This window comes from Saccoglossus kowalevskii, chromosome 12, assembly GCF_978046115.1.
Source record: "Saccoglossus kowalevskii chromosome 12, keSacKowa6.1, whole genome shotgun sequence".
Taxonomy (NCBI): Eukaryota; Metazoa; Hemichordata; class Enteropneusta; family Harrimaniidae; genus Saccoglossus; species Saccoglossus kowalevskii.
This window is the reverse complement of record NC_140652.1, coordinates 10,067,362-10,087,935: the sequence shown is the minus strand read 5'-3', so window position 1 is coordinate 10,087,935 and position 20,574 is coordinate 10,067,362. Positions and strand designations below refer to the sequence as shown.

The following is a 20,574-nucleotide window of genomic DNA, read 5'->3' as shown; positions in this document are numbered from 1 at the left end:
ATCCTGCTACCTTAAGCTTTACAGTCAAATAAGACATACACAACGAAATACGTTTCAACTCTCGTCTTAGTCGGTCATTCGAGCACTCTATAAGACACAGCGCCCTGGGAAAAAGTCCCCAAGACTAACGCAAGGCTGACCCAAGGCTCTCTCTAGATTGCGTCAAGACTCGCCCCAAGACTCTCCAGGACTGGACTGCGTCGTGGTGTACTCGCAACCAACTAAAACTCTCTTTATTCATTATCAAAACATTAACCAATTACAAAGCAGTAAAAAGACTCTAGGGCGTAACCTTCAATCATAAAGACAATCACACTAAGTACTGAACACGTCATATCTTTTGATTAATCGTTCACTACATTAATAATTGCTAATACTAACTGTCAGAAATAGTAGTCCGAATAGCGACGGTTATCTCGTAATTAGTTCAAATCACTGAGTCGAGTTCCGTCCAAAACTTCACATGGCCTTAACGATGCCAGACATAACACAGCAATTCGCTAGTAATCAACTAAATAAGTCAGTCAACAGATACGCAAAGAACAAATTCATCATACTACCATGGCGATACATATTTGAAGAACTAAGCCCAAATAAACCACTGTATCCAGTTATGCGTTCCCAATCAAAGTCATCGTCCACAGCTTGCGTGTATCCACAGATTCCATCATCCTCGAAACCGCAAGACACGGAATGTGTTGGACTGTCTGTTAAAAACATATTAATACACCGTTAAAAATACACTGTTCACTATTCATTTTATTTGAACAGCGCTATCAAAACTTGAACAGAGAGAAATGCGTGATTTTTTTTTCAGATTAGGTACGCATAGAGGACGTAACGGTTTCTAAAGCACTGAGTTTCACCATAGACCATCTAAAAGACGATGGTCTATGGTTTCGCGCACAGTAACCCCCCCCCCCCAAAAAAAAACATTGTGAATCTTTCCTACCTTCTTGCAAAACTAGATTCCATTCATTGGCTTTGTAAGTACCACTAAATGACGTCACACTGCCATAATTATTTTCTATGAATTTTAATAGGTCTACAGTGTAGCATCCACCAGTATCGCTTCCATAGGCACATGCTATGTCGTTGCTCTTTTCAATGGACCCCACGCGGCCATCTTGATGAGTGATTTCACTTCTCGTGAGGTGATATGCAAACTGTCGATGAAATGTAATTAAATAACCATATAATGTATGGGAAATAAAATCGGCATATGCACACAAATTAACAGGAACTGGAATGAGCATAACATGTACACTTTGTTTCGCCTGCTGGTGGCGAGTAAGATGGTGATAGGAAGATGCGTAAATTTCATACCATACACGGCAGGGTCTAACACGGAAATGCACGGAGGCATTGTTTCCTTTATTTCTTATTCCGTTTCTAAAGAAAATACATGAGGGAAATAGTATACCCCGGGAAGTTACTTATATAGATGGTCCTTATTTAGATAGACCTCCGCGTCCCCTTGGGAAATGAACAAACAACATAAATTGACGTTAAGTTCGTTTCTTGTATGTTTTCGCTCACAAGAAATGACCAATATTTTGCTGAAGTGGCCGGAATTATTAAAAAAGGGGGTGAACAGAATAGGCCGAGTCTGAAAAACAGAGATTAAAACTGCCGTGCAAACACCTTTTCAACGGGAATCTTGTTCCCTTCCTAAACAGACAGCTTATTTGCTCTTACCATGGAAGGTATTCCGTTAGTATCTTCCATGCTCTTACAAAATATATAACTATGGTAATTTATGTAAATTCATCAGAAATAAACACGTGAACTCACCAAGACAACCGTGTCAATGACCGTGTCCGGATTATTGAAGTTCAAAGTCCAGTGGACAGGTTCGTATGTTGATAAGACAAGGATAAGTGGCTTACTGCTCCCTCGTCCATGTATGTTCAATGTCGTGTTTCCCGTATTGTGTTGTCGGAATCCCGTGTGACCATCGCCCTCATAATTGGCTATGACGTGCACTTCATAGTTTGGGTTCTCGACTTCCGGCACGCAGCTGTAGACTGATCGTTGCTCCTGTCCCGAAAACTTTGGTGTGGCAATCTGATTCCCAGAATTCAGTTCGATTTTGCATCCATGTACGTTAGCTGAAATATACATTGCATATACAATGTAAACATTTCTAGAAGAGGCAACTCAAGCTTTAATTATCACGTATGTTAAAATGTAGATGAGCCCGTGTCATTTGTACTATTGTTGTTTCATACTGAATGTTTTTAACACGTTGAATCATTATTCGTCATGAAATAACAACCGGTTTACAGCACACAACTTAGTACCCGTCGAATCAAACGATGGAATTACGCATGTGTGCTGCGTATTAGTTTTTTTCTATTTTTTTCCCTAAACTGATACTGTGTGCTGCAAAAACAAAGATTTCAGTTTACAACAAATGATATTCCAATGTTTTCTACAACGTGCGATGTTGAAAAACCATATTAAAAATGCATTATTTCACTCTCATCCTCGTGCTGGCGAGACATGACATTTGACAAGTGCATTGAGGGAGCTATACATGCGTATGGCGGTACTATACTCACGCAAACACGTGCAACTGGAATAATCAGGCGATCTTAATCTGCACGGAACACATCTTCCTTGACCCTGGATTGTCGCTGCCAGACCTGACACTATAAATAATTAAAATAAAATAGTTAAAATGTGTATTTCGTCATTGTGTGTATCGGTATGATATGTGGTTAATAACATTAGGTGGTGCCCTACATAACACGTGTTTTTTCGAGACTGTCGGTATCAGCTCACGTGGTATCAGCTGTAATTCTCCGTACAAACACAACAGACTTGTCCCATTCACTCAAACAAACACATTCTCAACACCCCTCAATTAATAGTGGTATCGACCCAAAACGTTGGTATCGGTTTGTTTGATCTAGCATGTCAGCGAAAACGGTAACCATATCTGACAGGAGGTATGTATGTATCTGCGACGCGATTGTGCGACTCGCCGAATGTCGATTATTGAACTCTGCGACAGGATCGCAATATCACTCTGCGAAGAGCACGATTCCCATTGGTTGGTGGGTCGAAAAGCGTGAATCTCAATGGTCGATCGATGTGAGGGTACACAGCATGCCTTATGGAAATGTTTAGTTTTAAATGGTTATTTCGCCCACTGCTCGCGAACTACGGTAAACAAGTATTTAACGCCGACATTCCGCACGGTTCGGTAATCAGAAAGTATTTAACATTGATTTATTAACATATATATCATCCTCCGGAGGGGATGAAAGGGGTTACAAAACACATGCACGTTGGTGTTGGCTGCCTTATTATGGTGTAACATCAGGGAGCTGGTAACATTAACGCCATCTTGAAGTTGTTCGGCTTCGTCCGCAACAATGCTCATTAGCATAGGCGGCAGCTTTAAAGCAAGTAGAGCGCGAAGTACGTTTCACACGATGTTAAGTTATTTTTTTTTTCATTAGCAAGTATAATTTATTATGACTATATTCATCACTTTAAATTCCAAAATAAAGCGTGTAGCGGGTCAAACTGTTTCTAGGCAATCAATATCGTTTTATTAAGAATATTAAGAGAACAAAAATGTAAAGCTATGTGATTGTGAATGGATTGGAACTACTGCTGAAGATAGAAAACTAAAACAGCAGTGTCACGCTCTCTGCATAAACGGAACGATGCCTTTGTTTATTTGGCCGATGTCGACGAGCAACAGATTTCCTGTACTCACTTCCTCGTCTGATCACCGACCCTCAACGGTCTCACGTATCGGTGTCGTCATCGGTTAAGTAGCTGAAAGTCTTTCGCGTTGATGCGAATACTTCAGCCTAGTCGTCTCTTTCGAACCACTCGCGAGGTTGGTCATAATAAACGAGGGGTGAACGCGAAAGTCCTGTAATTTTATATCGGAATCACGACAGGCTGTAGGCAAGTCTAAATTAGTAAATATGACCCTTAGTTGTAGATTTTTTATTTGCGTCGTCTTGTCATTGGCGTCTTTGCTTTTTTACATCGTCATTGCTTTAGTAAGATGGTGTTATTAAAATAGAATATAGACTTAGAAAATAAAACGATTTCTCAGACGAAGTCTTGACTGATAATAATGCTGACAATGGACGTTAGATAAATATGCATTGTTTGCGACAGGAAGCTTGTCACCCGTTCTATCAGAATCGTCAACAACAGAGTATTACCAGTAGTACAATGTATACATATACATGTCCATGTTAGAAACATTATGCAAATATTAACGAAACGTTAGTAGTGTTAGCGCTTGAGCGCTGGTCTTTCCGAAATTTCGAAAAGCTGGGATGATGAATCAAGGTACAAATTTTCAAATATTGAAAAATCAAGATAACAACCCCCCCCCCCCCGCCACATTAAGATCAATATGGACCACCGAAATTTGGCGTTCATTTAAAAAAAATAAATCATAATTTTCAGTAATACTGACTTCGAAAATTATGATACAAAAATAATTCCATTCATACCACAAACCAACGGCGTTTTTGTTTACTTTTCACGACTGTTACAAAGTATTTCATTTCTGGTTAAAATACCAGCTAGTCGATCGTAGACCACAAGTTTGGAGTCCGTTTATGATCTAAACGAAGGCAGACGATTGCAAACAACTGCTGTCATGGCAAAACGTTGCACATCGTGAATGATTTTTTTTCACTGCATGCAAATTATTTTCCCTGATGCACTCAAGAAAGTCAAAGCTGACGTACAACATTCGTTGCAGAACGCGTGAAAAATACTTCGCGTTCCACTCGCTTTGGAGCTGCCGCCTATGCTAATGAGCATAGTCGTCAGGACGAAGCCTTACAACTCCAAGATGGCGATAACGTTACACCGTAAATAGGCAGTCAAAACCAACGTGCACGTTACACTATTTAATTTTTCTAGCCAGCGGTGTGATGTGTGTAATCACCGTAAACCATGTGTTATTTGTTTGGTCCCACAATTTGTCTTCCATGTGCTTGCCGATCACCGAACAGCATGTCGCCGGTACATAGTGTTTAGACACTTTTTTTACCGTACCATTTGTACCATTTAAAACTTAATTTTTTATAAGTCATGCAGTGAACATCGACCATTGTAATTTGCGCTGTTCGACCCACCAACCAATAGAAATCGTGCTCTTCGTAGAGTGACACTGCGATCCTGTCACAGAGTGCAATAATCGACATTCGGCGAGTCACACAATCGCGTCGCAGAGTTAGTTTTTAGACCGCAATACATACATGCTGACAGCATGAGTGGAAACTAATATAATGACTATACTGCATACGGAGACCATTCTTCGAAATGCCAAAGGCCGGGCACAACATATAAATGAATTTCAATCCAGTTGTGGACGTTTTCGTTAGGTCGCCTGATACGAATTTCCAATTGTGTCATGACTTGTTCGAATCCCCCCCCCCCCAATAACATACTTCTGCACGATAAACACCAGGCGAACTACTGGAAACTTATAAAGTTTCAAAATTTACACATCGATTATTCCAAAACACGTCTGCTATCTACCTAGGTGCTTGGCGTATCGACCGTGGTATAAATATGTGGACAAGTCCCTCTACTCACCTATAGTTAAGATCACTGGTACAGAAAACGTCATATTGTTAACCTGCGCACAGTAACACTGTGAGTGAGCTTTGGAATGTAATAACACTGTGTAACACGGTAAACGAACTACAGTAAACAAGTATTTATCGCCGAGATGCCGCACGGTTCGGTAATCAGCAAGCATTTAACATTGATTTATTAACATATATAACATCCCCCGGAGGGGATGCAAGGGGTTACAAAACACATGCACGTTGGTGCTGGCTGCCTTATTACGGTGTAACACCAGGGAGCTGGTAACATTAACGCCATCTTGAAGTTGTAAGGCTTCGTCCGCAACAATGCTCATTAGCATAGGCGGCAGCTTTTGTGGTTTGACTTTAGATAACATCAGATATGCTCTTATATAAATGTCGATTTCCGGTCTGACACAATTGATACTGTTTTTTCCGTTGTTCCACGAAACCACACTACTGTAAAAATATGGTCCGTCCTCTTACTAGGAATTGAACACGTGATCAACTGTGTACATTCAAATACGGCTTTCAAGAGTGGTAAATGAAGGTCAAATACTCAGGTACGAGGATTTGCATAACAATATAAGACTTCTTGTTGTGCGTTAATGTATCAGCAACGCGTATAACAATTATGCACGTCAACAACCAAATGTCATGCTGTGTAAACGACACTACTACACACAGTCTATCTTGGGTATGTAGGTATATTAAGGGAAAAAGTCACAGCCAAGTAAGCTTGTGTTAAAACTGTTCCTTAATAATGACACTACCGAATATAAGCTGCCCGGGGTCGTGCTCTGTTGTCCCCATCGTACATCCAAGGGTCGCGGATGTCATATACACATGCACGGCTCCCCGAATTGCCCACGTCACGTCACGTCAAAGTAAGTGAAATAATTATGTTAAACTTCTGACTCCGTGCGAAGTCTATCAAAACAATCTCGAAGTTTCTGACTGAAGGCTCAAATGCATGCAAAGTTGAAACATTATAATATTTACGAAAGTCATTCCATTTACAGATCTATATATACTGGAATCAATTATTTAAACTATACCAACAGTTAAAAGTCATGACCTTTTCTATATCTAGAGTTTGACACGGATACTAAGTGACGTACGTACACACAGCGTACAAAATACATCAATTGGTTGTATTAGAATTAAATAAAATATGTGATGCTACAGGAAGAAAATACGACCACGGCACCAAATCGCTTCGTCTGCATGCCCCGGTATGGCTTTGCGTAAAAACGGGTAAAAACTTATTTCGCAATTAGAGCGTGCAACCTGACAATGCGATTTTAATGCACACGCCACACTGGATGGGGTGAATAGCCTCGTAAACCGGGGGTGGTGTAAAATATGTAAAGCTTTGTTAATTCCTCTTAGGGGGAATTAGTTAACTATATTCATCTTTGCCGCAGAAATTATTTATATTTCCAATTGTCAACCTCGTAAAAAGTACGATGGCACAAATTACAACAAAAACCCATGATTCAGTAAAAACATGGAAGGTACGCGTTAGTACCGTCCATGGTAAAATCAATAAAACAAAATATCAAAGCCCCATTCATTTGTATTTTCAGAAAGAGATGGACTGAAATAAGCAGCAACGACACTTTGAAGTATTCATACAACATTTATTTAAATTAATAGCAATACAATTATTACGCAGATTTCTATCTTCATACACTTTAATATTTGAGAAGTTTGAGAGAGGTAAAGTTACTAGAACGTCGGCGAGAACACTAATCAGGTGCAGTCAACGAAGCTGTTCGTGCAAAAAGGTGTTCGCGAACGTTTTTCTGTGGGCAGGCCAAATTTAATTTAATCAGTGGGAGGGCGAAAAATTTGACTTAATATTGTGGGGAGTGGGTGTGGGTAATGCATTTTTGGAAGTGGGCAGGCAGAATTGTTAACATATGGTGGGCAGAAAATTATAACTATCAGTGGGTAAAGGGGAACTTGTGGTTACAATATCGGGAGGGAGAATATAGAGATAATACCCGTAGAATACCGATGAATCGTCAGGTTGCCAGATTGGGTCAAGCAAAGACTATAGAGAAGAGGGACAGGCAACTCGGTCTTTTCTTTGATGTAAGGTCTCTTGGAAAAAAGTTAATCCAATTTATTTTGACATAACTGTCCAACTTCCTGTCCGAAATAAACTAAAATAAACCACAGTCCCTCTATCCCCGGTCTGGAAACGACTAGCGTTCTTTTGTCTCGAACCGCAGTGCGGGTAAACAAACCGTTCACACGCGGGCCGAGGGAGTCAGGAAGTCAGACAGATTACAATCCCTTCAAAAGTTACCGTCATGCAAAGCGATACATCATTGTATGACTTCACTTTGACTTCAAATTCGGGCAACCACAACGTAAACAAACATGTAAACAAAATTATGACAATGAAATTTGGGTTTTTTGAACCCTGATACGCATCACCACCAGCCTACCAACTCATAAACATCCAGTTCCTGCAATTCAAAGATTAATATCGGGAATTATGTTAATGTTCTCGTTTTAATAGGGAAAAAACTTCGCGTGCCAACATGCTGACATCGCTAAAAAAAATCTTGTCAAAATGGCGTCGTTCATGTTAACGTAGTCATCGAAAAACCTGTGATATTTCTGATTCTTGGGGGGTTCATAACAGTTCAAGTCAACTATACAACAACTAATGACTTTATTCTATGTACAAGTATATAACAATGCTTCAATGTTTGTATATAAATGATTTTTTTAGCACAGAATTGAGTACATTGTCATTTCAAAACGTCGCCATTTGCATTTACGATCTAAAAAGCATCCATAAAAGTCGCTCAATTTAACATTAATAAAATGCGGTGTGACAAATAACAAATCAGCCCACCAATTTTTAATGATATGTTTCGATTATAAAATGTCAAAATCGAAATCAAATATTGGTTTCGCGCCGAGAAGTATGGTAAATAAAATTGAGTTAATTTCAATCACCCCAAAATCGAAAACGACAAATATCTGGGTAAAGGTATGAAAATTTGTTGCGAAAATGTGTCGTTGCTGGTAAAATAATGAATTAAAGAACTACTCGCCGGCTAAAATATGACCTTATACAGATATCCTGATTAAAAAATTATGTGAAAAAGTACGAATTCTGTAATAAACAACTAAGTTGTAAAAAAAAAATACATAACACGACGATGTCAAATCACGTACTGATCACGTGACAATGCTTTGCCCACACCCGCAATGCGCCTTTGCCAGGGAAGGAGACCAATTCACACCTAATACAATGACCGTTTCTAGACGGGGGATAGAGGGACTGTGAATAAACTAACGATAAATTGACGTTCGCTACCAAGCCACGCGATTCTCGGTATGTGAGTATGTAAATCACGCGAACCTCTCGTAAACTGCGTGCTTTTGTTGCGTGACTGTCGTGTGATTATGCTAATTGTTCACTTTCACAATGGCGACCATGGAGTCTACAGTTCGTGTTCTTGATAACAGTGACGAATTTGTGGAAGTGTTTGAATATTTTGAATGTTTTTCCGACTGTGATTGGACCACCTCGGAAGTATCGGGCAACGATAGCTGCAGCGAACATGCAGCAGATGAAGGCGCAGTAGTGAATGACGTGAAGCCGTTGAAGTTGCAAGACGCGATCTGAAATTTCTGGACAAATACATAGACGTCACCGATATGGCTCACGACCACCAGAGTACAAGCTGTTCAAGTGCTGGTAACTTGTTCAAATGCAACATATGTTGTAAACCCTTTAAAACAAAGCAAGGTTGTAAGACGCATCTTCTCAGTGGGCATAAAATAACAGGTAAATATTTGTATTTCATCTTCTCTTTGATCAAATGAAAATGTTTATCTTTGCCATAGCGTGTGCCAATGGCGACAGTTCAGGTCCCCTCGCCGCAAATTGTAATTGTAAAAAATAACATTTTACTGGACATGTATGTGCTCGAGACAAGTTTTATAAGGTTCACCAAATACAAGCAATTTTTGGGCGACTGATTTTTCTATGCATATTTATTTTTTTTTTCAGTATTACGAGTTTTCACATTACGGTCCTTTTTTATTTATAGATGATCATTTGGACACTGGAGACAAAAATACTTGTGAAGGTACGAGTCATGGTTCAAATGTAAATAAGACGAGCTCAACAAAACGAAAACTGGCTGGTAAGTTATAATTTTCTATAAATGTATTTCCATTGGTAATATTGCGATTTGTTAACATATTAACATTGCTACATGTTTTCAATATTATTTGCATTATGCAAAAAAGGGTTATTTAAAGTATGAAATTACAAAAAACAAATTTAATGCTATCTATATACCAGTATCTACTTAGGACTATGCTTATGTATTCAATATTTTGCAGTACATTGGCAATACATTTTCATCTTGTCTTAGCATAGACCCCCTAGGATTAAATTTTGTGAATTTTTTTTTAAAATAAATATTTTGCACCAGGCATCATTTGAAGTCACTGCTGACTCTTCTGGCATTTTTTGGTGCATTGCAAGTGTGTCATACAGTCTTTTGAACTTATAATTCCGCATGTTTGGAAGTCGGGCATACTGTACTGATTTATACTGCTGTGTGGATAGTCGGCTGTGGGATTTGAACCCACAACCTCCCTGATGGAGAGACGAACACACTAACCACGTTCAGGTCTACTTCTTGTATCTTTGTTTTTCAGCTATAATGTGTACCATGTATGTTTGTGCTATACGTTTTTCAGCATTGATAGTGTAACATCTTTGTTTAATTTACAGATCCAAAACCTGTTCCCAAATATAACCTTCACAATGCACTGATAGATGGGCAAAAGGTATTTCTTCAGGCAATGAGAAAATTAAAGTCAAACGACATTCTGCAGAGTACCAGTGTTCTCCCCAGGCTCAGAGGCAAGCATGGCGGTCTAATTTGCATACTAATTTGCATAATTTTCAGGATTCACTCTCACAAAAACAAACATACAAGACAGTATTAAAATGTATGAGAGACTTTATTTAAATTACATAATACTTTACATAATATACCATAATTTGACAAGATCGTCATTTAATGTGAACTGTTCCATAAAACTTAGTCTAAACTAATCCTTCTGACTTTGTTGGGCTCCAAACATTGGCTGCCTTACTGTAGTTAAACTCGTCATAGACGTGCTTTGAGCATTAACTACACAACATTCCTAGTGGGAAATGTGGTGTCGGGCCCAATAAACACGCAGACAACAGGTTCGGTATACAAGCAAGGTTTACTTGTGTGTAATAACTAACGAAACTCACAAAGATGGCAGCCCTGTCCCAGAATCCCATCTGTTGCTAAGCAACCCAACTGATGGCGGGAATATGGCCATGCAAAGTACGGTATATGTTTATACTATTAATGCTCAGACACAACATAATTCCCCCTCACGGAAAGGATGCATAATCCTAAGTATAAACATACAATGAATGAAAGAACGATATTAAAGTTCGATAAGAGTTCAAAATCTCAAACATGCAACAGTTGAAATCCTTTTAACTGCATTAACAAACAAATGTTCTATAGATACAGTTCTTATGCTTATGAAAGTACATAGTCTCTCAAATATGCTGGCATATGTGTTATTCGTACTGGACGACTTTCACGTGTTGGTAAGATATTAGCATTTGTAACTACTGGATGATGTTCTTGGTTTATCATTAAGTGTTCGTTAGGGAGTTCAGGTGGGGGTACAGATGAATCATGTCTATGCGAACGTACACATCTTCTGGCACTCCATGCTGTACCGTCGTCAAGTCTAAACGAAGACTTACCAAGCTTCTTAACAATGCGATGCGGCTCAGAAAATGTAGGGGAGAGCTTATGGCTGCGATTTGTACGTTTAACTCTCACCCAGTCTCCTACATTCAGATTGCTGGATCTAGCGTGCTGTCGTTGATCTGTGTAAGACTTGATTCTGGTTTGACGTTGTTCTATTTCTGACTTCATAGCTGGAATGTCTATTTGTGCATTACCGACGCTGGTAGTAGGTGGTTTTAGTTTATCAAGTGGTAGATGCATTTGACGATTGAGCATAAGTTGTGAAGGTGACTTTTGAGTAAGAGCATGTGGTGTAGCTCTATAGTTCTGTAGTATTGTACGAACTGAATCTGCGAATGTCTTTCCCTCCGACAAGTTCGTTTTCAAACCCTCTTTCAGGCATTTATTGAATCGTTCCACCCCACCGTTGCTTTGGGGGTTATATAATGATGTTAGATTATGTTTGATACCATGTGATTGTAGATAATTTTCAAACTCGTCTGAGGTAAACTGAGGTCCGTTGTCAGTAGTGATCACTTCTGGAAATCCCCATCGAGTGAAAAGTTCTTCAAGAATCTTAATAACTGCTGTAGATGTGACCGTTCCTGTTGTTGCCACTTCAGGCCATTTGGAATGTAGGTCGTGTACTACAACTAAGAAATGTTGACTATGTGATGCTATGGCTATCTCACCAAATATGTCCATTTGTATAGAGTTCCATGGTTCTGTCGGCCATGGCGTTGGTTGAAGTGGTGGTTGTTTTGGTCGAGCTGACTTGCCACTGATAGCGCAAGGCTCACAATTGCGGACGTAATCTTCGATCTGAGAGTCCATACCTGGCCACCATACTGTTTCACGACATCGCTGTTTCATACGAACTATACCTGGATGTCCGTCATGGGCCATTCGTAGGACTCGTTCCTGCAGGGCTTCAGGAATAACTGCACGTGAACTACGGGCAATAGAGTATTCATTCCATACTGTAAGCTCATCGCGGAGGTTGGCGAATACTTTGAGATTTGGTGGCACACTTTTTGGCCAACCATTTTGAACATATGTGGCAACTCGTTGAAGCAGCGGATCATCACGAGACTGTGTTTGGAGTTCGCTAGCTGTGACTAACCCATCTAAGTTAATTTCAAGAATGTCGTTTTCAGTTTCTGTGTTGTCCGTAGTGCGTACAAGACGACTTAGCATATCTGCGACAAAGTTCTTACTACTTTGCATGTGCTCGACATCAAAGTTGTACTGCAAAAGACGATCAGTCCATCTATAGATACGTAGTGGTTTATGACCGGAGCCTACTGTTGACAGAATTGATTTGAGCGCTTCATGGTCAGTGCGTAGTGTGTATTTCCTACCGTAGAGTACAATATGCCAATGTTCTGAAGCATACACACACGCTAAAGCTTCACGTTCGCTTGTTGAGTATTTACGCTCGGTTGGAGACAATGTCCGAGAAGTGAATGCAACTGGCTTCTCTTCATCATTAACTATTTGCGACAAAACTGCTCCGATTGCATATCCCGAAGCATCTGTAGTAACATATGTTTTAACATCAGGGTTGAAGTGTGCGAGAACTGGTGGTGACGAAATCTGGTTCTTGAGTTTGTCGAATGCGCACTGCTGATCCTTAGTCCACTCCTATGGCTCATCTTTTCGTAACAGTTTACGTAGGGGTTCAGCTATGTCTGCATAATATGGTACAAACTTTAAATAGAAGTTTGTCGTACCAAGAAATGATTGCATTTCCTTGACATTGGCAGGCTCGGGGAGATCCATAATTGCTTTCGTATTGGACTGTAATGGTAACACACCAGACGCGGATACTCTGTAGCCAACAAAATCAATCTCATGTTTCGAAAACTCACACTTATCTCTATTGAGTGTTAAATTGTACTTTCTCAGTTTGTTTAGCACTGTGTTAAGACGCTGGTCATGTTCTGCTTGGTTTGCACCATGGATTGCAACATCGTCAATCAGGTGTACAGCTCCCTCACAGTCGCTAAGAACAGAAGCAAGTATCTTTTGGAAGGCGCTTGGTGCTGATGAAAGTCCATATGGCATGCGCTTATACTGGAAGACGCCCTCATGTGTTATGAATGCTGTGAGGTTCCGACTGTCTTCCGCAAGTGGTACTTGTAGGTATCTGCGACGCAAATCCAATTTCGTGAACACTCTGGATCCATGAAATTCGGAGGTGAGTTCACCAAGGTCAGGTAGGGGATACTTATCAGGTATAATTGCTTTGTTTACATCTCGCAAGTCTACACAAAGTCTAATATCGCCTGTCTTTCTTCGTGCAACGACTAAATTTGAAATCCACGGAGAATTATCAATGCGTTCAATAATGTCCAAATTCTCAAGACGACTCAATTCCTTTGAAACTTCCTCGCGTACTGTTAGCGGTAATCGTCGAAGTTTCTGTGACACTGGGGAAATGCTTGGATCAACCCGTGGTCGGTGCGCAAAAGTAGTAATTTTCCCAAATCCAGAAAATAATTCAGGAAAGTTGTCAACAGCATCCACTGAGTTGACAATTGTACCATGTCTACTTATCTGAAATCCAAATTGGTTGAATAAATCAATTCCCATGAGATTACTACCATTTTTTGTGACATAAAACTTAAAGTTCTGCACAGTCTGTTCATCATACTGCACTGGAAGACGTACTACACCAATAACCGGAATGTTACCTCCATTGTAGCTGGTTTACATTTGTCTAGTTGGTAGCAGTGGTATAGCTTTGAAGTGTTGTTTGTACAATTCCTCATTCAAGATGGAAACCTTAGCACCAAGGTCTAGTACTAGGTTGAGTCTAATCCCATTTATTGTCACAGCACAAGTTTTGAAACTATTGTCAATTGCGTTAACTTCAGAAACAGTATATATTAACACTTGTTCAATGTCTGAGTCCTTATTGGGTGTATCCACTTGTTTAACCTTTGTAGTTGCAGAGCTTCTACACATTCGTGCAAAGTGACCAATTTTATGACAGTTTCTGCACTCTTGTCTGTTGGCTGGGCAGTCTGAGTGACGTGTATCATGGTTATTGGAACCACAGTTGCGACAACCTGAAAGTTTATTTTGTGTGGCCCGATTTCTATTACGGTAGTTTTGAGTACGATTTCTGTTGTACTGTCTCTTGTTGATACCTTGTATTTTGGGTTTTTCTTCCAGTTTTACTTTTACTGGGTTTGGTTCGAGTGACATCGTGTCAGACGCAATCACATGTGAATCAGATAAAGCATTTTCAATTTGTTCAGCTAAAGTTGTGGCTTTATGCAAAGTTAACGTGTCTGGCTCCATTAGTAATCTTTCTCTAATACGTGGAGTATGCGTTTTCTCAATCAGCTGATCTCTGATCATTTCATCTGTGAGTGTACCAAAATTACATTTGGCAGCATGTTCGTTCAAAGTAGCAACATAACTCGATATTGACTCACCAGGACGCTGTCCGCGCTGACGAAATCGATGCCTTTACAGGATAACGGATTTTCGAGGACCAAAGTGCGACTCGAGTTTATCCACAACATCCTTATACGTAGGGCAATCACCAAGAGACTGGAAGATTCGCTGTCCCTCGATCCCTAAACAATGTAGTAGTACTGCACGTTTTCTGCCGTCAGCAATGTCATCACTGTCTAGATTGGTGGCAGTCATATAAGTTTTAAACCTGGAATACCACCTCAGCCATGAAATCGCTGGCTCACCTGGACTAGCTAAGAAAGGTGTTGGTGGTGGGAGATGAAATTCAGCCATCCTCGTCGCCAAAATGTGGTGTCGGGCCCAATAAACACGCAGACAACAGGTTCGGTATACAAGCAAGGTTTACTTGTGTGTAATAACTAACGGAACTCACAAAGATGGCAGCCCTGTCCCAGAATCCCATCTGTTGCTAAGCAACCCAACTGATGGCGGGAATATGGCCATGCAAAGTACGGTATATGTTTATACTATTAATGCTCAGACACAACAGGAAAAAATGAAAAATAATAAAAAAAACAACAATGAGGATTGAGGTTCAAATAAATGTAAACATAACGATTGAATTGTGCCACGATCGGGAACCCAGTGCCGTATGGATAGCATTTCGTCTGCAAAACATGTTGTTTACATGTTGGTTTTGTCAGGTCAACGACAAGGAGACTCGGGAATTTCGAGGAAAAAAAACATGAGGTCACTATTCAATTAAAATTAAAACGTAACGATAGAATTATGTATACAAATCGGGATTCCATCGATCATAGCGCGTGATGATAGCAGCTGTCGTACGCAAGACGTTGACAGGCCGCCATCTTGGAAATACCTACACAGGTCAACATGTGACCGGAAGATTACAAAATTCGATTTTTTTTTGCTTGGACAAATTATAACATACGCGTACCCATTAATCTATGAAGATATCCATAAATAATCTAAAAAAAGTTGACAGTAACGAGTGATGTTTTTTTTTTCATGTCGTGTCTATACCAGCCTTGTGTCTAAGATGTTAATTGAAATCGGTGTAGGCCTACCATGTTCGGTGTTCTTACGATCGGCAAAATATACACACACTGGCATTTTATTTCTAAAATTACGAAATCTTACCTGAACAATTGACCTTAACCAGGGAAATGTCTTTTTTCCATGATTCATCAAAACCAGCCTCACGCCGTTTCCGTGTTTCTACACGCTTCCGTTTCTGTGCTGTGCTAGCGGTGATTGTAGGTTTTAGCCGGGCGGCATCACCTATTTTACCTTTACATGTTTAGTCGTATAGATCTCGGTGTTTGCAACTTGAGTGACAATTTGTTCCCCATTGACAGCGTCTGTACTTCACACGTGTTTAACAATGGGACTGTTCAATTCGTCTCGGCAAGTTCAAACCGCCGTGGCGTAGACGGCGATAATTTATGCAGTGCTACGTGTGAGCGGGTCAAAAGGATGTAAACAATGCATCCTATTAGCATGGCGGTGAAGTTGTAAGCATGGCGGTCCGAGCCCAAGCGTGGCGGCCGGGTCGCCATGCTTTGTTTTATGTGGGGAGAACACTGAGAGTACAATATTGTCAGGTGTTGGGAAAACCATGAAAGCTGTCACATTATGCCTAGAAAGGGTCAACGACATGGATGAAGAAATTAAAAAAAGTCATCAACACCTTATGGCCAGCAGTATCAGCAGGGGATGAGAAGCGTTTACATAACAGTCGCAGAGAGGCAGTTTTCAGCACTTTTCATCAAGTCAAGTTATCACCAGATTTAAAATCTTCAGTGAAAACATTACTTCAAAAAGCAACTGCCCCAGTCTCACCAGTTATTATTATGTCTGTCACCAGGGTATTTTTTGAAGAGCTCGTTATTACCCGTGAACAATTTGAGCTGCAATCTGAAGATGACCAAACTGAGAAGATGACAAAAATTGAAGAAAATGTGGGTATATTCCTATGACTTTGTCAAGAAAACTTGAGCGTCGTGGCCCAACATTTCGGTCAATGGTACAAACTTTATCAAATATGAAGACGACTGGAACACTATCCCCAACATTTCTGTCCTATACAACTGAATGGGTGGAAAAAGAAAATCGAAGTGGACTGTTTCCTATTAATGACAAGACGTACCTTTTTTTTCGCCGTGTTGAACATTTCATACGACAACATACGTGTACTATGCAAGGACAGAACAAAAGTATTCACGATTCTGTGGTAGAATCTATGTTGGCTGATCGTATTGCTTTGACTTACTGGTCAGAATTGTCTCCGAAACTGAATGATAGTGCTGAATTGCAACTAATGTGCATGTGTATCAAGTTATTGATAAATATTAGAGGCCACTCCACAGCCCGCAAAATGATAGAAGAATATAAAATGAGAGAAGCAAAGTCAAGTAGAGACAGTAAGGGCATCCGCAAAGAGCTAAAAGAACGCAAACAACTAAAAGAACAGATTTCATAGATTGTCATCTGATTGAAAATCTGTCACCTGTTTCTCAGACCGAACCCTAATTTGACCTCAGAGATGGCAGGAAAGAGTTGGAGTTTCTTACAAGACTGTCAAGTTGTGAATAAGTTTGTTTAAATAAAAAAAAAATGTTAAATAGCATGTCATGTGTAATTTGTATGGTCGGATCAAGTTTAACCCCCCCCCACATTGTACACTTTAGTACTGATTTTATGCTAACCAGGCAAAATAGAGCAAATGCGGAAGTCTTACGGAACAAATCTGAACACTCCCGACCAGCCAATCATTCAGTGAATTTCCTGGCTGATTAAGAATATTTACAAATCATCACCTTTCATTCAGAAACTGGATTCATGATGCATCATTTACTGTTCACACTGTCTTTATTTACAATTACGAAGTATAATTACTTGCATGTGTTCAGCAATAAAAAAAAATATTAAACTATGGTTTCACTGACACTGCAACATCAAGTGGTTTTGTGATGGCGATGAGGTAAAGGTGTGTTGTCAATCTGTACATTTGCTTGGATTTTTACATTTGATCCACTGACCCTCAGCAAATTTGATGACTTCAGTTGCAGCGCATTTGCATTGCAACAAAATTGCTGAACATTCGGTGCTTCGTTGCCTCCCTTCATCTGGCGATGATTACCAAAGTTTGCTTCTAAAGGATCTTGGTTAAACTTTTCTGAGAAGATGCACTCAATCCCAGGCTGGCCCAGCAGATACTTTGTCACTGCCACAAATGATGCAACTATTCAAAAAAAAAAAATGCATTGTGTTTAATAAATTCAGATTTCAAAGCCACCACCTCCTTTCCATTTTTCTCATTTATTAATCATTATGTTTTGATCTACCTAATAATATAAGAATCAAATGCACTTTGTATGATTTAGGCCAGACTTATTTTATTCCTTGTTTCTCAGGTTTTTATAAGGCAATTTTTTTGAGGAGGGCGGGGAAAAAAATAAAAACAAATTTTCCCCCATTAGATTTGTGTGATTCTCAAAGAATTGTAAGTGAGATCATTGATCAGGAGAAGAAATGAAATAAAATTTTATTCCATGTATAACCTTGTTTCTCAAATTTGACCCACATTTGCACAAAATGGCGGCCATTTTACATAACACTATTGGACAAGTTTTAAAACTCCTAATTTTCTCATTAAAAATGAATATAGTTTATAAATAAACAATACCTGTTAATCTGATACCCTCCAGTGTCTCTCGGCTTAGTTTCATGCGATTACGATCCCGCCTTGACAATTCATGTCTGCCATCAACTGCCCGATCCCAATCATCAAGATACTGAAGAAAATCATTGTTTAGCCACTGAAAAATTTAAAAATACAGTATTTTGTCTATTCGAAGCACATACACTTTCATTTCTACCATGTTGAATAATGTAGAATACATAGTTATATAGTACATGTATCACTGTTTGTTGCAATTATGACTAAATTTGATCCGAATAGCTTTTTGAAATTTGATGTTCTCAATAAAACGGTTGCTTTACTATTTATATGGAATAAAATTTTATGATCACCACTAAAAAGGTATTAACAATTTTCAGATGAACTGCAAATAAGACAAACCTTTAATCTTTAATCTTCATCAGATCTGTATGGCAACAAATTTGGCTTCTTCTTGCGTTTCCCTTCCTCCATACTTCTTACATTAAGGCATTCAAAGAATTTATCAAAATTTCTAATGAATGCAACTGTAGCCTGATGACCATTTCCATAGAATGCTTCAACTGCATTCGCAACACGTGTGCTCAGGACCTGCGTGATGTATAAATAACAGAACAAAAATGATGTAGCTTCAATTTGTCCTTTTTAGTTACGTACAAATAAGTAGCAAAGTCTATAATTTCAGGTGGAATTCTGGCGACTTCTCATTGCCACCCAGTAACTCTTTTAGCTGACGATGATTAATTTTAAATTAACTTACCTGAACAGCATACTTTACTTTCATTCTTGAGAATGATGACAGGTATACATGCTCGTACTTCAGTTTGTTGCAAAGAAAAAGACCATTTCTTTCTAAGTCAGCTCTATGTAAATTGACTATAGTGGACAACAGGATATGCTCACCATTCTGGAAAAAAATATCCGCATATTTAGTATCCTAAGCCATGACTGGGAATACATTATTTTTACATATGTTACACATTATTTTTACATATTGCTGTAAAAATTAAATGGAAAACTTTGTGTGCACGGGTTTTAACTATCACAAATAAATTGAGTTCTAATTATATCAAAATGGGGTCATTCATTAACAATGTCCATGAATGTCATAACAGGTGTGCTTTATATTTATGGATGAACACTAGCACTTAAAAAAATATTTAATTAGAAAATATACAACAAAATAAACTTGCCCATAACATTCTCTTCTTGTTATTAAATCCTGAATTGGACCAACAATTTCTAGTTGTCTTTATCAGGTGTGGCACATCAGAAAAGAAATATAACATTCTATCTTCTTCAGCATATTGATTTGGCGTACAGTGTACAAGCTGACCAGTTTGATCCTGATGCATGCGTATGAAGCGGCGATTGGGTGAAGCACCATCGGATGTAGAGGCAATCACCTTGAAACCAATCATCTCAAGCCATTCTACTGCTTCCCACACCAATGGATACAGGAAATCTGATGTAATACCATTTGTTGGGAAATGAACAAGAGGGTATTCTAACCTTATTGTTATCCCACGAACCATGAAAGCCAATATGTATCGGGCGATATGCTTACTTGGTACATTGTGCATTACTTGGTTTTCATACTCCATGAGGCAGTTTCCAAAATTCCCGATGTTGACAAAACCAACAAGACGACCTGTGTGCTTGTCAAAAACTAAGTCTTACTTAATTCTGAGTTCATCATGTAGGAGAACTAAATACTTCTGATGATCTTCCAGTTGGTTATAGTTACTCTCTCTGTACAACTGCTCAAAGGTAGCAGCAGTAAAACCAGTGATTGGTTTTGTCCATTGAGTATAGTCTCTTAATGTTCTTTCATTTGGCAACTCAATTACTCCAGATTCACGAAGAGTTTTGTAGGCAGAAGCTGACCTCAGCTTTAAATTAAGGCACCACTTAATAAACATCGGATGCCATCTATGTCCTCTCTTGTCACTGCACTGTATATTTGCCTTCTGTTGCTGCCAAAATAGATAGCGAAATGATCCGTGGTCACACTCTTTTCCAATGATGTCGTCAAACTCACTTATAGTGGACTGAATGCTGTCTG

General features: G+C 39.3%; 2 protein-coding genes across 2 annotated transcripts; one reads left to right on the top strand and one right to left on the bottom strand.

Moving 5' to 3' along the window:
* Positions 1 to 355: 355 nt before the first annotated feature.
* On the bottom strand, positions 356 to 5,727 carry LOC146735506 (uncharacterized). The gene is made up of 5 exons (XM_085506121.1): positions 5,590 to 5,727; positions 2,565 to 2,654; positions 1,795 to 2,111; positions 953 to 1,166; positions 356 to 707 (listed from the first exon to the last, which is right to left on the bottom strand). Exons 1-5 carry the CDS (start codon positions 5,621 to 5,623, stop codon positions 508 to 510), a joined length of 855 nt encoding a protein of 284 aa, XP_085362247.1. The 5' UTR covers positions 5,624 to 5,727; the 3' UTR covers positions 356 to 507.
* Positions 5,728 to 9,081: 3,354 nt separating this feature from the next.
* On the top strand, positions 9,082 to 10,634 carry LOC144356794 (uncharacterized). Its single transcript, XM_078011511.1, has 3 exons — positions 9,082 to 9,402; positions 9,668 to 9,763; positions 10,363 to 10,634. Exons 1-3 carry the CDS (start codon positions 9,273 to 9,275, stop codon positions 10,578 to 10,580), a joined length of 444 nt encoding a protein of 147 aa, XP_077867637.1. The 5' UTR covers positions 9,082 to 9,272; the 3' UTR covers positions 10,581 to 10,634.
* The last annotated feature ends 9,940 nt before the right edge of the window (positions 10,635 to 20,574 follow it).